Source organism: Galeopterus variegatus, unplaced genomic scaffold (genome assembly GCF_000696425.1).
Source record: "Galeopterus variegatus unplaced genomic scaffold, G_variegatus-3.0.2 Scaffold137, whole genome shotgun sequence".
NCBI lineage: Eukaryota > Metazoa > Chordata > Mammalia > Dermoptera > Cynocephalidae > Galeopterus > Galeopterus variegatus.
This window is the reverse complement of record NW_007726248.1, coordinates 611,431-628,718: the sequence shown is the minus strand read 5'-3', so window position 1 is coordinate 628,718 and position 17,288 is coordinate 611,431. Positions and strand designations below refer to the sequence as shown.

The 17,288-nt window shown below is 50.1% G+C and overlaps 1 protein-coding gene across 4 annotated transcripts in view; it reads left to right on the top strand.

The window, feature by feature from the left end:
* Positions 1-17,288, top strand: part of CAPZB (capping protein (actin filament) muscle Z-line, beta) — a 129,383-nt gene that overhangs the window by 104,475 nt on the left and 7,620 nt on the right. For all 4 annotated transcript variants that reach the window (XM_008589585.1, XM_008589593.1, XM_008589576.1 and 1 more), the window contains 2 exons: positions 8,166-8,307; positions 8,681-8,797. In XM_008589585.1, the coding sequence (XP_008587807.1) occupies positions 8,166-8,307; positions 8,681-8,797 (259 nt within the window). The remainder of the gene's footprint in view (positions 1-8,165; positions 8,308-8,680; positions 8,798-17,288) is intronic.

The following is a 17,288-nucleotide window of genomic DNA, read 5'->3' as shown; positions in this document are numbered from 1 at the left end:
CAGGCAGTCCAGAGGGCAAAAGACTGTCACAGTAGTGCTGAGTATGGATAGTTTGGGCAGATCCCAAAACCAGATCCCAGAGCCAGATTGGCGGCCCCTCCAGCAGCACCATTGTTTCCAGAGAGGCCTTCATTATTTCTCTCTAAGTAAAAAAATAAAAACCTCGTAAAGAGAGGCTGTAAAGTGCTTCAGCCGCAGTCCAGATGTGCACTTCTAAGTGCAACTGGCATTAAAGTCGCACATGCCTAAGCTGATTGGTATGTTTGCTCAAGGGATGGTTGCACCTGTGTGTACTGGAAGGAGTTTCTGCAGAATACCTGCCCATATTCACACTCTGGGACAATTCAGTCTCAACACACAGACAAGGATGATCAGGCTTCAGCATCAGAGCTGAATATGGCCAACCCAAAGCCAAGTGTTGATCTTTCTCCATTTTGTGCAGAGCCACATCTAGTCCCCGTGGCTGTGGGTATGAGACTGTGTTCACAGCAAGCAGCACCTTGTGTTTCTGATGGGAGGCTTCCCGGGCAGATCAGAACATGTTGGGATTATCTCCTCCTCTTCTTCTCAGCCCAGACAGGGAGCCTAATGGAAACCATCAGCCACCACTTGTCGAGTGCTTGCTCTGCCCAGCACCGTGGCCAGCACTTACTTTCTGTAACCTTCCTTGTGCCTCCATGAGCTTATTTGCCACATGCCTCATTGAACAACCAGCCTCAGGAAGAGAACCCACACTTTCTAGCCTCTCATCATTGTGGCTATGTGCAACTCTGGACTTTGTAGGAGTGGCACCATTGGGCGGCACCCGTGCCCTTCTGTTATACAGGGCATATGCTTAGCTCCTTGACAGTGGCCAGTTTGGAGCCACTGGACAAAAAAGGAATGTTGGTCTGCACTGCAAGGAAGGAGACCAGGTTTTAGATGCCAGTCCAAGCAAATTGGAGCTTTTTCTGTTTTCCTGGGGTAGAGTTGAATTGTTCCCACCTATGAATACCAGGTGCCCTTTTTGTGTTGTAAAGATTTTAAGGATGATTAGAAAAGCAAACTATTGGGCCGGCCCGGTGGCGCACTGTGCTAGTGCGCCGCTTGGGAAGCGCGGCGGCGCTCCCGCCGAGGGTTCGGATCCCACATACAGACCGGTTCCCGCTCACTGGCTGAGCGAGGTGTGGGGGCAACACCGAGGGTTGCGATCCTGTTGCCGGTCCCAGTCCGGTACGGGGGCGACACTGAGGGTTGCCATCCGTTGCTGGACACGGAAAAAGACAAAAAAAAAAAAAAAAGAAAAGCAAACTATTGCTGGTAGCTGGGGATTTTAGTTTCTTTTTTAGGCTGGGAGGGAACAAAAAGGTATTGTCCTTGGGCCGGAACCTCAGCTGCAGCAAAACGGCTCTGCCTCTGTGCTTTATTCTCCCTCTTTGACATAATATCAGTCGTCAAGCATGGGAGTTTCTGCTTGAACTAGTGCCCATGTGACCTTGTTTGTGTTGTGACCAAGTGTCAGTTAAGTAAAAAGTGGACTTCATGACCATTTATCACAGGTCTTGCTGCTCTATTTAGTGAGATCTCAGAAGCAGAACAGACCATACATGTGAGAGGACATGGAGTGGAAAGAAGAATCCCACGGAGTCCTGCAGTTGTGGAACTTTTGAGGTCCAGTATTCCTAGCGTGGCACCACATACAGGGATTCTGCTTGTTTTAGTTGCACCAGCACCTTAAGCTTTTGGTCTAAAGGCTTCAACTGGCATTTCAGCCAGCCCTGCCTTCTACGTTCTCTTCTCTGTCCCCTCACACATGGAGCCCGTCCCTTCAACTCCAGGCAAAGCTCTGGGTGTTCCTGTCTTTGTACTGTCCTCAACTTGAGAGAAGTGGCCAGACCGTAGCCCTCCTTCCAAGTGGACCATCAGTGTGTCCTCAGAATCCTTCCCTTTAGCTACCATTTCTCTTTCTAGAAAGTCTTGAAATTCTTTGGTGCAGAGAGCTGGTCCACATAGTCTGGAACTCCATTATATGTTCATTTGCATTGTCTCCTACTTTCCCATCTGTTTCTATACCTAAGACCTCCTAGCAAGGACGACTTGGATAGGATATGGATGACAGCAGATTTGAAATCCCAAAAGATAAGTTGAGGTGATGAAGCCACGTCTGTGAGAGTTGTATATAGCAGATAGGAGTAGAAATTGATATCTTGGATCCAGTATACCAGGTTCTCAAGTATAGGATGTGGGAGACAATTTCATGGCAACACATTAGAAAAAATGTTTCACTTGAGATGACTGCAAGCTTAGTGTTAAGTCCGTGTGCGTGAGGTGTGATCACCAAGAACGCTAATTTGGTCTTCAGTCCTTGGTGGAGAAGTAGCCTCTATACCAAGTGTGCTAGCCTCTACTGTGAATTGGTTAGGACTTGGGGCATTGTCAGGGCATTTTCTGTTCTTATGCCTATAAGAAGGACATTGACAGCTTTGAGCATGTTGAGGAGTATAACCAAGGTATTGGGACTTAAAAGCATATCTTACAGAATAATATGTGGATGAGAAGACCAGAAAAGAGAATTCTTGAGGTTTAGGTAAGCCATCTTTAGATATCTAAGAGGACTATATAAAGAAACAACTAAAGTTCTTGTTTTGTGTGGTTCCAGAAGGGAGTAGGTAGAAGTTTTCACTCAAGTCCAGAGACAACTATTTGCCTTGGGAATGTGGTGAGTTCACTGTTGCTGGAGGTGTGTAAACAGAGCCTTAGCACAGACTTGATTACGATGTTAGGAACCTGCCCTGTGGTGCTCAGAGTCTACCTCAGACAGGCCCTGATGCAGCCACCAATCCTGGAGTGTCACAGCTGAGACCCTCTGATCTATCTCTTGGACTATGTTGGTGCCAAATAAATAGTCCTTGCCTTCCTCTTAGCTTTATTTAATAAAGTGACTGCAGGAGAAAACCCTCATTCCAGCATCTATGGGGTTTACTTGTTAATGCCCCCTGACTTGTCTGGGTCTGGGGATGGCTGCCTGTGCCTCTGCATCACAGATACCTTGGGCCAGAGTTCCAAGTCTGCTGGTGCCTCCTGGCCTGAGTCCCGTCCTATGAAGGTGGCCCAGCCCAGTAATGGCTGAAAGGCCATGTCTGAATGAACAAAAGAACCACAGAGTTTGTTTCTTGACTAGTGCTGGAAAGCCCCGTTGGCAACAGGTCTGCCCTGGCCTTGGTCCTTTTATGGGGGTTATGGCATGTGACACGTTACCTGTGGGGAGCCTTTGTATCTGAACCCCAAATCCAGCATCCTCCCAGGAGGCAGTTTGAAAGGAAGGAGTAAAGGCCACCTTCAAAGTCCATTCCAGTCCCATTCTTCCCTGTTGCATTTGCAGCCCAGGGCTGGCTGAGGCTGGGGATCATGTAATTCATAGCCACAGCTCAGATTCCCAAAACAAGTTTCCATCCTGGGTTTCCATGCGCACTTCAGCTTCAAACACTCCATAAAGCTTGGGAGCTGAGCTATTTTCTTTTCTTCTTACTTTTGTGAAGTAGGTCATTTTGAGTGTGAAGTATGATGTTTTCCCTTTTTTCTCCTCCCCCCAGAAGTCCTGTGGTTGAAGAGTTATGGACATAGAATGTGTATACGTGACTATGCCGTTACTCAGCTGGAGAGTGGTTTTCAGGGAGAAATGACTTCGAACTCTGAGGAGAAGAGAATTACTAAGAATTACACATTAGGCTTTTAGCTGATCCAAGTTCAGGGATCTGTCTACCTGATGATAGAAAATAAACTCAGCCAGGTGCCAAATTGCTGTTGACTGTGCTGATAACAGGCAGCCCCATCTAAGGGTCTCTCCCTTCGCTCCTGGCTCATCCAGTGCAGAGGTATCCCCTTGAGACCCCATCTTTTGGAGTTTTGGAACCTGTGGCGGCAGTTATTATCAACATACTATTTTCCAAATGGTAGGATCCCACCCAGAGTGACCCCCACCTCCTTAGTCCCAGCTTTGTAAATTCTCTGCACTACCACTGCCATAAACACTCATCTGCGAGGGAAGTCTTGAAAGCCACCAGGATGTGTTTGTGGCACTGGTGACACTTGGTTGAGGGAACTAGCACTCCAGTGGACACCAGCAAAGAGTTGATTCCAGTGTTTCACTCCTGGTCATTTGTAGGTTGATCAGTCATATCACTCTCTCCCAGTGTTCTGGAGCTTTCTGAGGGCCCCCTGCTTCACATTCAACGCTTGACCAAGGTGACTTTTGCACAGTCTCCCCGAGCTAGTCCCTGTGTCACCCCACTAAGGGGGAGCTAATGGATTTGAGCAAGTCATTCACCCTCCTTATTTTTGTTTGTTTGTTTTGTTTTGGGGGCTGGCCGGTATGGGGATCCAAACCCTTGACCTTGGTGTGCCAACACTGTGTTCTAACCAACTGAGCTAGCCGGCCAGCCCTCATTCACCCTCCTGATTGTGTCTTGATTTCAGCCCTACGCTGCCTGACTTTCCATCTGGGCAGAAGCCCAAGGAGAGCCCATGCTTTCATCTCTGGGCCTCCACGTTTAAAAGACGTTCTCCATGCTGCCCCCTTGACCAGAGACCTTGCCGCAGGAACTCTTGGGCTTTTCCTCTTGATCCCAGATCAGCTGAGCTGTGGTAGTTGGTGCTGGGCCTGGGGAGCTGGGGGTTTTGAAATTATCAAGCACAGGCAGAGCCCAAGGTGGGGCGGGTTAATTCCTCTGTAGCCTACTCTCAACGCTTGGCTGCATTTAATCATTCATCCACGTTGACGTGCGAGGCCCGACAGCAAGTCACTGGCGATGGTAGAGCCACCTTATTGAAATAGCATGTTAGCATTTAAACAATATTAATACTATTTGACTCATTAAATATACAAAGGCCAGTTAAACTGCTTCCATGTGTGTGCTGTTAGTCCTGGCGGGCGACTCCTCAGACGGCTTTATGTGGTTTCAGACAACATTTTAGCACATTCTTAAAATACCCACAAAAGCCTTTATGTAAAAACTCATAAATGCGAACCACATAAAAATTATTTTTTTCTTTGTTTCATGTCATTATGATCAAAGTACAGTAGGTAAGAATAAATTTTCAAAAACTTGTTGAGGTCCCTCTTTAATTAATGCTTCACGCACAGAGAGCAGCCATAAACCACATAATGGGGCGACTGTCTGTGCACCCGATGTCACCTCCCACCTGCTCGTGCACAGAGAGGAGGGTGCTTCTGGATGATTTTGAAACGGGCCTTTCAATCACTCAGTCCTCTGCTTCCTTTGTCTTGGAACATCGGGTTGAGACATGTAGCCGCACAGGTCCCTGGAGATTGCTTTTGGTGAATTGAGTTCAAGTCCATTCTTGAATTGTTGCGGTGTCTGGGCCATACCTGCAGAGGCCAGGTCTGAGCACGTCTGCCTCACCTCAGTAGGGAACACCCTGACTCGGAGAGGGAACAGATTCAAAGTGAGAGATCAACAGCGTCACCTCTACTTCTGCTGCCATCGTTTCTTTATTAAAAGTCAAGTCAACTGTAAGTTAGGATTCTACCCAAAGGAATACGATCCCAGCTATTAAAAATGATTATGGAGATCATGTGGCTTCATAGAAAAGTGCTGATGATTCTGTGCCAAGTGAAAAAAGCTGAACTCACCATGGCACCTTTGCTGTGCTTATGGCTGTGTAAAAATTATGCATCTGGACAAAGACTGGAAGGGAATTTGGAAAAATCAGATTTATGGGATAAGTTGATTTATGGTATTGTGGGCTAATTTTTAAATTTCCTTTTCTTTTAACAATGTTCTTGCAGTAAGTTTTTTAATTTTGGGAAAAGGAATAGTAACCCACAAGGTGGTCACGATTGAGCTTGTGTTTTTACCTCCTTTGTCTCCAGCATTTTGAAGCTTTAGACCTGGTTTATGTGGCCCACAAGGGGAGCTAAGGATACAGGGAGAGGCTGCCCAGATGGGAGCTGGGCCACGGGAAGGAATGTTGGAGTGGAAACAGCCAGTACCACCTTATAAAACGTTAATGCTGCTGTTTTCTTTTTCTGGAAGAAAACAACCTTAAGGGATGGGACTGAGGGGGATCAACCCTTGGCCACCTGGCACTTTTGAACTGGTCACTGGATGGTGTTGACAAGGACTGTCGAGCCACCAGGATTTCTCCTAGTTTCCTCCCAGGACAGCCTAACCCTGCCTCTCCCCAGCGTTCAGCACACAGAAGAGCAAGCCTTTGACAGGAATACCATGTGGCTCTGGTTTGGGGAGGCATATGAAGATTGGGGTCACAAACTCTGAGGGAGCAGAAGGATGAGGATGGTCCTGGGCCTCAAGCCTTCGATCTGGGAGGGCCAAAGGAAAGATGGAATTATCAGCTTTCTCTTTTGCCAGCACAAGAAAAGCCACAGTTTTTAAAGTTGTTTTTTTACCCTCTTTTGATGTGAGGTTGCTCTCTCTCCAAGCAGGCTGAAAGGGAACACCGTGTGTTAGAACCAAGCCATCTGTCACCAACAGGAAGGGTATTGGCAGGTCTGGTGTGGGCAGATCCTCTCTTGGTAGCATTAAGGTGCTCATAAGTTAGCATGGTGTGAACCAGGGAGTCACCAGAACCCAGGAGGGCAGGTCAGCCAGGCTCATGGAGCCCACAGCAAGGGCTGGAGTCTAGAGGTGACCCATACATCTCCATGTGTCCCAGGAGTGTTCCAGGATGGCCCCACAGGGGGAGGTGGAGCCTCAGGTCCTAGACCAGAATACTTATCTGCTTGCATTGCCCTGTCCTGAAGAAGGGGGGTTTGGAGAGAGATTTGGAACAAGAGAGATTATCTTCCACAGTGGGGTCCCTGAGTGCCCAGTATTGGCCGATTTCCTGGAGGTCACCTAGGATGGCACTGAGCTCTGGGTCCCACAGATGTGTGTGTTCATTCACTCGTCTTTTTCCTCTCATGGCACTACCTGTGTTGTGCTTGTCCAGAGGGTTCCTCCCCTCCCCTTGCTGTTTGACCAGCATTTAGCTCAGCATCTGGCACCTGGATACTTCCATCCAGCAGGTACTGAGTGCCTCCGACATTAGCCTGGGCAGGCCTGCCAGCAGCGGGGGACAGGGTGAATTCCATATGACAGCCTCGGGAATGCTGCTTCCTTGGTCTGACTGTCTCTCAGTTACACTCTGGTATATATCCTGTACTGACCTTTTAAAAAAATTTTTTATAGTTTGAAAATTGCAAAAAAAAAAAAATGTATATACGAAGAATTCTTATATACCCTTCTCCTGCATTCTGTAAGTATTAATGTTTATCATGTGTATTTTTTATTCTGTAGCAGCTTTATTGGGATATAATGCACAGTATGTGTCAATCTTTAGTGCTTAATCTGCAGTCTCCCTGTGTCGTAACATTTGACTTGGTTCTCTTGGACTTGGGGCCTTAGCCTGATCCCCTTTCTCTTCTGCTCTTTTCTTTCCCTCTTCCATTTGGTCTTATTAGCAGTTTTCTCGTACTGACTGAGATCTGAGAGGAAGCTCCATCTCAAGCTTTGCCCTTCATTTCTGGCTAGGGTTTTGCTGTCAGTTGCTCTGAAAGACCAGCAGGAGCCCTGGTCTGCCTGGGCTCTGGAGGGATCTGGGTGGGGAGGAGTGTGTTACTGTATTTTTTCTTCATCTCCCGGTAAAGTAGCCATCCCCAAAAATAGAAATATTGAACAATAGTAATGGTCTCTAGGGATTGTCTGCTGGATGTTACATGCTGCTCCCAGTCCTTTACCTGGGAGGAACTAGAAGCTCAGAGAAAGTTAGTAAGCTTGCCAAAAGCCGCAGAGCCAGAGAAGGTGGCAAAGCTCAAACTAAAATTCATCTCCTTTGGGGGGGTGGTATGGGGATCTTCTGAACTCTTGGCCTTGGTGTTATCAGTACTGCATTGTCGCAAGTGAGCTGACCAGCCAGCCCTCCAGTTCATCTTTATTACTCCTGTGCCCGTGTTCTTCTGTTTCTTTTCTTTTCATCTCTTCCTCCAACCAGGGGATGATCAAAACCCATCCAAGAACCAGCCCTGGATCCACTGCAGGGAAGGTCCTTAATTTCAGACAAATGTTTAAGTAAACCTTTGCCTGATGACAACCTGGGACCTGGGCTGATGATCTGTACCTTGAAGGGCTTAACAGCTAATGGGCACGTGGGCCTGTTTCCTGCAGGTATTTTGAAGGTGGCGTCTCATCTGTCTACCTCTGGGATCTGGATCATGGCTTTGCTGGAGTGATCCTCATAAAGAAGGCTGGGGATGGATCAAAGAAGATCAAAGGCTGCTGGGATTCCATCCACGTGGTAGAAGTGCAGGTACAGCCTCCCCAGCAGCTAGCAGCCAGGGCCAAGTGTGGATGCCACACTGCTCGGTGCAGCCCCACCCTCTAGCAGATGCCTCTCCAAGGGGAGCTGCTGTGATACATAAACCCCTGTTAATTCCAAAGCCATTTGGATAAAGATAAGTCAAGGCTGCGGTAGTCACTGAGGATAAAGTTGCCAAAAGAACCTAAGACACATGATTGCAGATTCTGACTGTCCCTTTAAAAAACCGGTTGGGATTTTATAAGGTAATGTGGTAATGACTTAGGAAGGGACATCTTAGAATGACTGATGATCAAGGGGCCGCTTCAGGCCCTCCTTAGCTCGGGATGCACCCAAGGTTCTGATCTCTGTCTCATCCCCCCAGGAGAAATCCAGTGGTCGCACCGCCCATTACAAGTTGACCTCCACGGTGATGCTGTGGCTGCAAACCAACAAATCCGGCTCTGGCACCATGAACCTCGGAGGCAGCCTTACCAGACAGGTAGAGTTACGCATTGGTAGCCAGTTGCCAGTGCCCCCAGGGCCAGCCTCAGTGCTGAGCTTCTGCAGAGATGAGCTGAGTAGTTGCCTGCCTGCAGCGAGCAAGCTTAGCCAGCTGTGGACCCACCAGGAAGTAGGGCTTCACATTTTCAATTGAGCACCCTCTGAGCTGTATGAAGTTGCCCACCTGCCCTTTCCCAGCTGGCTTCCTGCTGTAGGAGGACAAGGTGACTGCAGGTGTGCTCTGCTTTCTTCTCTTCGCTCCTCAGAGCTCACCATGCCCCTGTACTCAGGCTCACGGGGTGCCATGGGAAGCGGTGCTTTGCTCTCTTTGCCGTCTCTGTGGTCATGGGTGTGCACAGCCCCATCAGTCAGGTCAGCTCTCTGCAAGCCGCTCGTCTGAGTTCCGGGTATCTGTGCCTTGCTGCTCTCAGCCTGGTCTGAGGACCATCATCACTGAAGAGCTTGTTAGAAATGCAGAAACCATGGGTCCCCACCCAGATCTACCAAAGCAAGATGTGCATTTTAACAAAATTCCCCAGGGAATTTATGTGCATGTTAAAATTGGAGAAGTGCTACTGTGTGCCTTTCACTCATCTTTTGCTTGGGTATCACTAGCAACCCATGTCCAAGATGTCCCTTCTGGGCTGGGTCTAAGGTGAACATGGAGCTTGGACTAGAAGGCTCTGCCTCTCCTGGTGCAGCCTTGTCTTCACTGCTACTTTACACATACAAGCAGCCTAAGACCCTTGTCTAAGGGTCCGTATTTAAGACCTTTGACCTGACCAAGACCTTTGACACGTCATCCCAAGAGAAATCCTTGCCCTTGTGTCAGTGCAATATGGCAGATGCTTTGTGTGTGCGGAAGAGAAAATACGAGCCAAGTGCACCTTGGCTTCAGAAGGAACCACGCTTTGCCCTCAAGAAGTCAGTATTGGCAGAGACGCAACAGCCTTGAGAACGTCTCAGGAGGAGCCTACTTCTGCAAGGATAATTCTTCCCATTTCCCATTCCAGTAGTGTCTGACTTTCACGTATGAGGATTCCTTTTAAAATCAAAAAATTAGGGGCTGACCATTCAACTCAATTGATTAGAACGCAGTGTTACAACACCAAGGTCAAGGGTTCAGATCCCCGTATTGGCCAGCCGCCAAAAAAAATTATTTTCTCATTAAGATAATTATACTTTTAATAGCTGTTGATAGAAAAAAATGTGGGGAAAAGGTTTGGTTTAGTAACTCTTGTAAGTGAATTTGTCCTCTCCTAGTCACAACAGCTTCAACATGCACTTCAAAAATATTACTGCAAGGCCAGTTCAGCGAACATGCCTGAGATGTGTGTCAGAGCCATAGACTCTCCACGTGCAAAACCTCTACTTCCTCTGCTGTGTTATGGGGTCCAGAGGCCAGAAGGGATCTTGGGTCCCCTCTGGCCTCTGGACAGGGCTTGTTCCTGCCCTATCCTGGAACCAAGCACCAGTGTTCACAGTGGAAATAGGCTCTTGTCTTCCAGGGACCATGACTGGAGGGGGCAGTCAAACCCCAGGCCACCAGCACCTCCACAGCCTGCCTCCCCTACACCCTGCCACCTGGGGAATGGGTGGAAAATCCTGAATCTGTATCCAGACACTGCTTCCTGCATCACTTACCGCTCCGAACTGTTTATAATTCCACCCGGTTTACAGTGACCTGGACAAATATTTAGTCCTTGGCCTTCCTAATAGTTTAAATCAGAGCTGTCAGCCCATGGCCAGGCCCTGGTTCCGGCTTGCCGGGAGTGGTACCTCCTGCCAAGCCAAACGTGGCCTGCCGAGTGGCTGTCCTCGGCACACCTTGGCTGGGCTGCCGGCCTCATTTGCTCTGCCTTTTGCTCTTGGGGCTTTAATGAGGAAATTCATGCTCTGTCATCATCCTAACAGCCGATCATATAATTCTTCTGCGGTGCGTTAAAGCTGGGGCTGGTTTCCAATGTAAGTAACTGTAAAGGGGGGCGGGGGCCACGAGTGGACAAGTCTAAGCTAATGATGCGCAGCTTCTGAGCAAACGGGGGAAATGAGGTCTGCGGCTGGGCTGTGTGTCCCAGAGGAGCCTTGGAAAAACGTCTGTGGTTGCCTCGGATGGGAGATGAAGGTTCCAGGAAATCCATGATGAAGAGTAGCCTGCGGTTGTGCGGGCCACCGCCTCCATTAGCTTGTGAGCCTGGTAGAGTTCTCGTCCCCACGTGACAGGTGAGGGACTGAGGTTCAGGGTGTTAAACAATGTGCCATGGTGATGTCACCAGTAAGAGGCAGAGCCAGGATTTGAACCCAGACTTGTTGGACCAACAAAAAAGCTATTTCTGTCACACCACACTTTGTTGGTCTTAGTCTGTCCCCTGGCAGGACATCCAGTAGACGCCAAGTAAACATTCAAGTGGAAATGCATTGAGCAGTCGGCTCAGTATGGATAGGACCCTACCCTGCAGGCACCTGGTGACATTCAGATGGCAGTCTCTCCTTCCCCGGCACAGCATGGGCATCTGCTATAGACCTACGACCTCAGAAACAGGACCAAAGCTGCAGAGTCCCATGGTAGGATCAGGCCTCCCCAGGGGTGTTCTGAGCAGCACCCGCCTTTGGGTTCCTCCTGCGGGTGCACACTGGGCATTCAGGAAGCAGGCTGACTAGAGGGGACACATTCACTCTGGAGGTAGTGAGGAGTGTTTAAGATTTTGAGGGAGTCAGGTGATCTGAACAGATTTGTGTTTTCAGAAGATGTCTTTGTCAGCTGGCATGGGGGGTTGGGGAGGATGGGGAGGGTTGTTATAATTGTCCTGGGGAGAGGGGTGACAGGGGCCTAGACTGGGCAGCCCCAGGACAGCAGGAGAGGACAAGCAAGGAGGTCAGTGAAGAAGTTGGTGTCAGCTCAAGGCAGGAGAAGGAAACGAGGGGCAGCAGCTGACACTTTGGGGCAGTGCGTCAGGGCCTGGGGTGATCACCAGGACACGCGAGGTGGGGGTAGGGGTTGGATGAGTCTTCTGGAAACCCGGCCTCGTCCCAGTCACCCTCACATGCCCTGTGTATCAGGAAGGCAGGCCACTGTTTTTAGAGCCGTCTCAACAGGCCCGCAATGGCAGGTGCTCATCCCACAAGCCGTCCTGATCAGTGACCAGGAACGCTCCTCAGTAGGGCCAGGATCCTGTGGTTCCCGTGTCATGTCACCCCCACCCTGCCCACCAGCCTGGGTTCTGTTCCCTGTGGGAGGGGAGGCCCCAGGTGTCCCCTTGTTTCCCTCTTCTCCCCATGCCCCATTTGGAGAAGGGGTCCCTTCCCACAGGCATCCCGGGCTTTGCTACACCTCCTACCTCTCTCAGTTGACACGGCTCATGGGAGTGCTAGTGAGCAAGGGGGACAGCTGCTGGCTGGCCTGTGTCAGCTGATGCCTCACCCGAGCCTTGTTGCCCAGCTCATGGGGAGGCGCGACAGTGGGCTAAAGCCATCACACGCGCTTACCTCCCCTCCTTTACGTTGGCCTTTTGCTCACCCACCCCCAGCCCTGCCAAAAGATGTCTCAGGGACACTTGGTCAGCTGGAAAATGAAGTAGCTAGGTAAAGCATATTTACAAATCCCTGCAGCTGTGAGGCTCTCGGAGGGAAGGGGAGCCGCTCGCTCTGGCCGCCTCGTACCAGGCTGGTGAATGCCTGCGGGTGGGGGCAGCAGTGGCGGTGGAAGGTACCCTTTGGCGGCTTGCCACCAAGGCCCAGCGGGAAGGATGTGGAGCTAGTGAAAAACGTGGCAAGCCAAGTACCAACACGTTGAAAAGGAAGTTGCACTGAGAGGTCACTTCTTCTGTGTGACAGCAGAGACGTGGGAGAGGCAAGACTGTAAATCTCTGGAAAGAGATCCAAGGTTTCCCATCCGGGGAAGGGCCCTGCAGATGTTCGTTTGATTTTTTTTCCCCCCAAGATTCTAAATATTTAGGGATGAAGGTGGAATGTTTTGTCGAGTAGAGAGATCAGGCCTGTCCTTTGCTCTCCCTGCTCTGCAACAGGCACCCCTTGATATATCTTCAGGCAGTGAAACACCAGCAGGGACACTTGGCCCAGGGATCGTAGCAGGAGAGTCCTCTTTGACTTGTGCTTGGCAATTAGGCCAGCCGGTATATTTTCCTCAGGGGAAGAAGCCCATGGCCCTTCCTCGCAGATGTAGGAACAAAGGGTGGGCTGAGCCCAACTTAGGGAAGGGTGGCGCATGCTCGCTGGGGGGGCGCGGCTGCAGCTGCAGACCTGCTCCTTGTGTTCCAGGAGCTTGCCTGGGTTCGCGGGTGGAGACGCTTGAGCAGTGTGGCTTCTGGGGACAGTTGTGTTTTTGTCAGATGACCTGGAGTGGAGTGACCCAGTGCCTGGTTGAGAAGGAAAGCTGGCAGGAGGCTGCCTCCCTGACACCATCCCCTACTATGAAGGACAGAGGCAGGACAGCAACGGACCAGGGAGCCTTGGCAGGAGGCGGACACTGCTTGGAATTTCTGAGCCCTGGATTGTGGTTTGTCCTTGGCTTTTCTCGTAAAGAGAGTAGATGAAATTGAGCCAGTGGAGAAGTCTCATGGAAGAAAACAGGTTTTGGAGTCATCCAGACCTTGGTTCACTTCCTAGCGCAGCCACTTGCCAGCTGTGTGGCCTGGACAAACCACTTCACTTCTCTGAAGCTCAGTGTTTTCACCATAGAGTCGATAATGCCTATTTTGAAAGGTTGTTGTAGAGTAGAAATAAAAAATCATTTCCACCTGTGGCTTATGCTCAATAAATAATAGCTATTACTGCTACTGCCACTTACAAGCAGAGATTTCTAGAAGAGATATATACAATTTTAGACTCAATTAAAATTTTCCTAAACTGGACAAACGTATCCTTCCCCGGAAGGCTGCCTGACCATCGTCCTCTGGCTCAGCCTCATGTGAAGCCCTGGCCTCTGCCTGGTCTCTTACTTGCAGCACATTTCTGTAACCAGGAGGAGCCAGAGACCAACACAGTCCTGGGAACAGAGCTGTCCTCTGACAGTCATTAAGAGCTGCGGGTCTGCCAGTCACCGTTCTAGGCATTTCATGTATGTTAGCTCATTTCGTGTAGAGTGAAGACAGGGAAATCAAGGCCCATGCAGCCAGGGCTGGCTTCTTTCAGCACCTTCCCAACCCCCATTGTGTTCACTAGAAGACACTGTGTGGTGGCGGGAGACACAGAACCCCCCGTTTGAGAAAAACCTCCTGCCTGTGCCCTCCCATCTCAAGGCCATGGGGGGAGGGGGGTGCTGTTCGGGACCAGTGGGCTGGGCTCTGACTTCAGACTCAGTTGGAACCACCTTGTGGAACATCTGTGCGGCCACAGCACATAAAAATGTTTTCCTTCTGGCAGCCACTTTTATAAGGATGTAATAATATATGCATTACAAAAATAGTTCTATTTTTGGTGGGTCGGCATTGCCAGCAAGCCGACCCTGACCAGGTGTGGAGGGGAGTCGGCAGGAGTGCAGGCCAGAGGGCTGTGGAAACATGTCTGTGTGTGCATGATCGCTGCCCCCTCTCCCCGGCCCACCTTCTTCCTGCCCTTCCGCAGCCCCTGCTGGGCCTTTGATTTGGGCTCAGATTCCCTGCCATGAGCTTGGGGGCCCTGTGTTCTCCTGGGGCGCTGGTCTGCCTCTGGGGAAGACCAGCCTTCTCGCTTTCCCGTCCGCCACATCCTCTTTCACCTCTGGGCAGCCAGTGGTTTCAGCCTTGCTGCTTGTTGGAAGAAGGCTCTTGATTCTGATGTGACTCTACTTACCTTGATAGCCCAGAGCCCTTTGCCAGCAGCTTGGCTGCACTTTGGGCTATTGGTGCTCACGTAAAATGGGGCCCTCACAGAGCTCAAAGCTCTCATGCCCTCCCTAGGGTGGCCAGGAATGCGCCCCCTGCGTGGAGCTGGGAATGGAGAGACTGTAATTTGCTGGAAAGGCATAATTCATTTGAATCAGACCCCCCAGGCTTCTCCCTGCCCAGCAGCGCAGCTCTCTGAGCAGCCTTGAGTCTGGGCACAGTAACCATTTCCATGTGGGGAGAGAGAACACACAGTCCCAGTGAGTTGGCGTCCAAAACTTCCTTTTAAAAATGGGTAGATGGAGCACCCTCCTTCCTCCCAAGTGTGCGCCCCAAATCCTGTTCAGTTCACACACCAACCAGTTGTCTTGGCAACAGGGCTTTGCTAAGGGAAGGTGATGTTCTAGCAAACACTGCAGTGGTATTCATTAGACCTGAAGTGGAAGGGACTTGTCACTCTCAAGTTCATGGGCACTCTCACTGCTCCTATTTCCTGGGGACCCTTTGGAGTCTCTGAAGATCAAGACTCCCCAGGATGACTCACCAAAGAGTACCTGGGACAGTTCAGGGCCTGGGGTTAGGGGGACAGAGAAACTGATCATTCCGGTGTTTCTCTCTTTTCCCTTTGACCAGTACTCAGCAAAACAGTCTTGCCAGAACCAGATATCTTTGCTCTGCAGAGATTAGTCTCAGAGCTTTGGAAGGGCCTTGCATGGCCACAGGCTCCAGACTGTCACCTAAACTGGATCCTCTGCTGGAAGCATCTTGGCCAAATGGCCACTCCATTTGTCCTCAGTCACCTCAGTGACCTGAAGCTCATTGCTCTATGAGCAGATGCCGCTTGTGGACAGCTCTGTAGAACATACTGAGCCCAATTCTGTCATTCTGTGATGTTCTCTCACCCCTTGGTCCCACTTCTGTGAACTTCAGTGATGTAGACTGGGTCTGCTCCCTCTGCCAGATATCAGGCCTTCAGCGCCCTGCCAGCATCTCCTGAGCCCCGCCCCCACTTCCCAGGCTTGAATGTCCCAGTTCTTTCCCATTTCTTGGGGTCCAGGTGTTCAGACCTTTAAAGTGGATGAACTCTGACTTGTCCATGGCCCTCTTATGACCCACTGCTCTGAACTGAATCCAGCCCTGCAGATGTGACTGGGCCAGGACAGAGCAGAGGGGGACCGACTGGTGCCTTCCTGAGCAAGTACTGGAACCTTGCAGCTGCAACTTCGTCATCATAGGATGGCAGCAGGGATGCCACCGCTGGTCTGGGCACTGGTAATTGTTTCATTTGTGTACCCTAAAAAGGATTTAAAGCTGTCATAGAAGCCACATCTCATTCTTGTCAAGCTTGAACTCATTTAAAAACCTCCACAGCCTCTTCCCAGGAACTGTTTGCAAGTCGGCTGTTCCCCGTTTTGTACTGAGATGAACGTTTGAGCCTACGTCTCTGGTTTGCATCAGCCCCGGTAAATTCAGCTGGCATGGTGAAGCAGGAAGAGCAAGGGCGCTGGAATCTAATAGTGCCCTGTGATCAGGGCAGATTGCCTGCGTTGTTAAGCGTCTGTTTCCTGGGGTTTAAAACAGGCTTCCGGACTGGCCAGTTAGCTCAGTTGGCTAGAGTGCAGCCTTATAACACCAAGGTCACAGATTCGGATTCCGGCACTGGCCAGCTGCCAAAAATAAATAAGTAAAATAGAGTGCTTAGGAAGATGGAGTGGAATAAGGTGGCTGCCACTTGGTGAGCATGCTCTGCTTGGTGGCTGCGGTCATTCTGGAACCAACCCATGTTTCCAGGTGCTGTAGTAACGCTCTGACCATCTAGACCCTTGAGGCTGTTGATGGGATTCTGTTGAACCCTCTCAGCTGTGCCGTCATTTAAGTCTGGACAAACAGGCTGACCCAAGGCAGGCAGAGGCTCCTCCAGGCTGCCACAGAGGCCACCAGGGACTCCATGTTGAGCCTTTCATCTCAGCCACGGCCACAGGGTCTTAGCCTGCTGGAAGGATATGGGCTTATTAGGGTAGTTCCTGGCCTTCCAGCCCAGCCTCCCCATCAGAAAAGGAAATGAGAGGGTCTTGTGGCAGAACTTGTTCACAGTAAGACCATGCTGGCTCCTCGTGATCTCTGATTTAAAATGTGCCAACAGATGATTTTTAACAATTCCATCAAAAGTGGTTGTCTGGCTCAGTTTCAGACTAATGTGTATTTTCCAGATTCTGCTCTTCTGTCTTTCATGAGAGTCAGGCCAGCGCTGCTGCCCTCTAGTGTTCACACCCCTAAAGTGCACGGTGCTGTCACTTTCAAGGAAGGCTCTTAACACAGGGTGGGTTGGTTTGGCCCTGGAGGCCTAGTCATTTAGAGTGACTTGGTTCTCTCTTGCCACCTGCTTGTCCGTTTGTGTCTTCAGCTCCTTCTTAACCGGGTCTGTTCTGCTTTCCCAGCCGGAAAGTCAATCTCCCTGCTGTAGAAGATGAATAAAAATAGGTGAGGAGCCACAGAGCTCTGACCCAGAGCGTAGCCTCGCCACCCCACGGTCTGCCCATTCTTCTGGGTCTGAAGATGCAACCCTGCCTTTTCTGTACTGTTTTTGAGTAGCCTGAACTCATTTTGAGCTCAAGCTTTCGTGATATCTTTCTTTCATCTTTTTTTTTTTTTTTTTTTTTTTTTTTT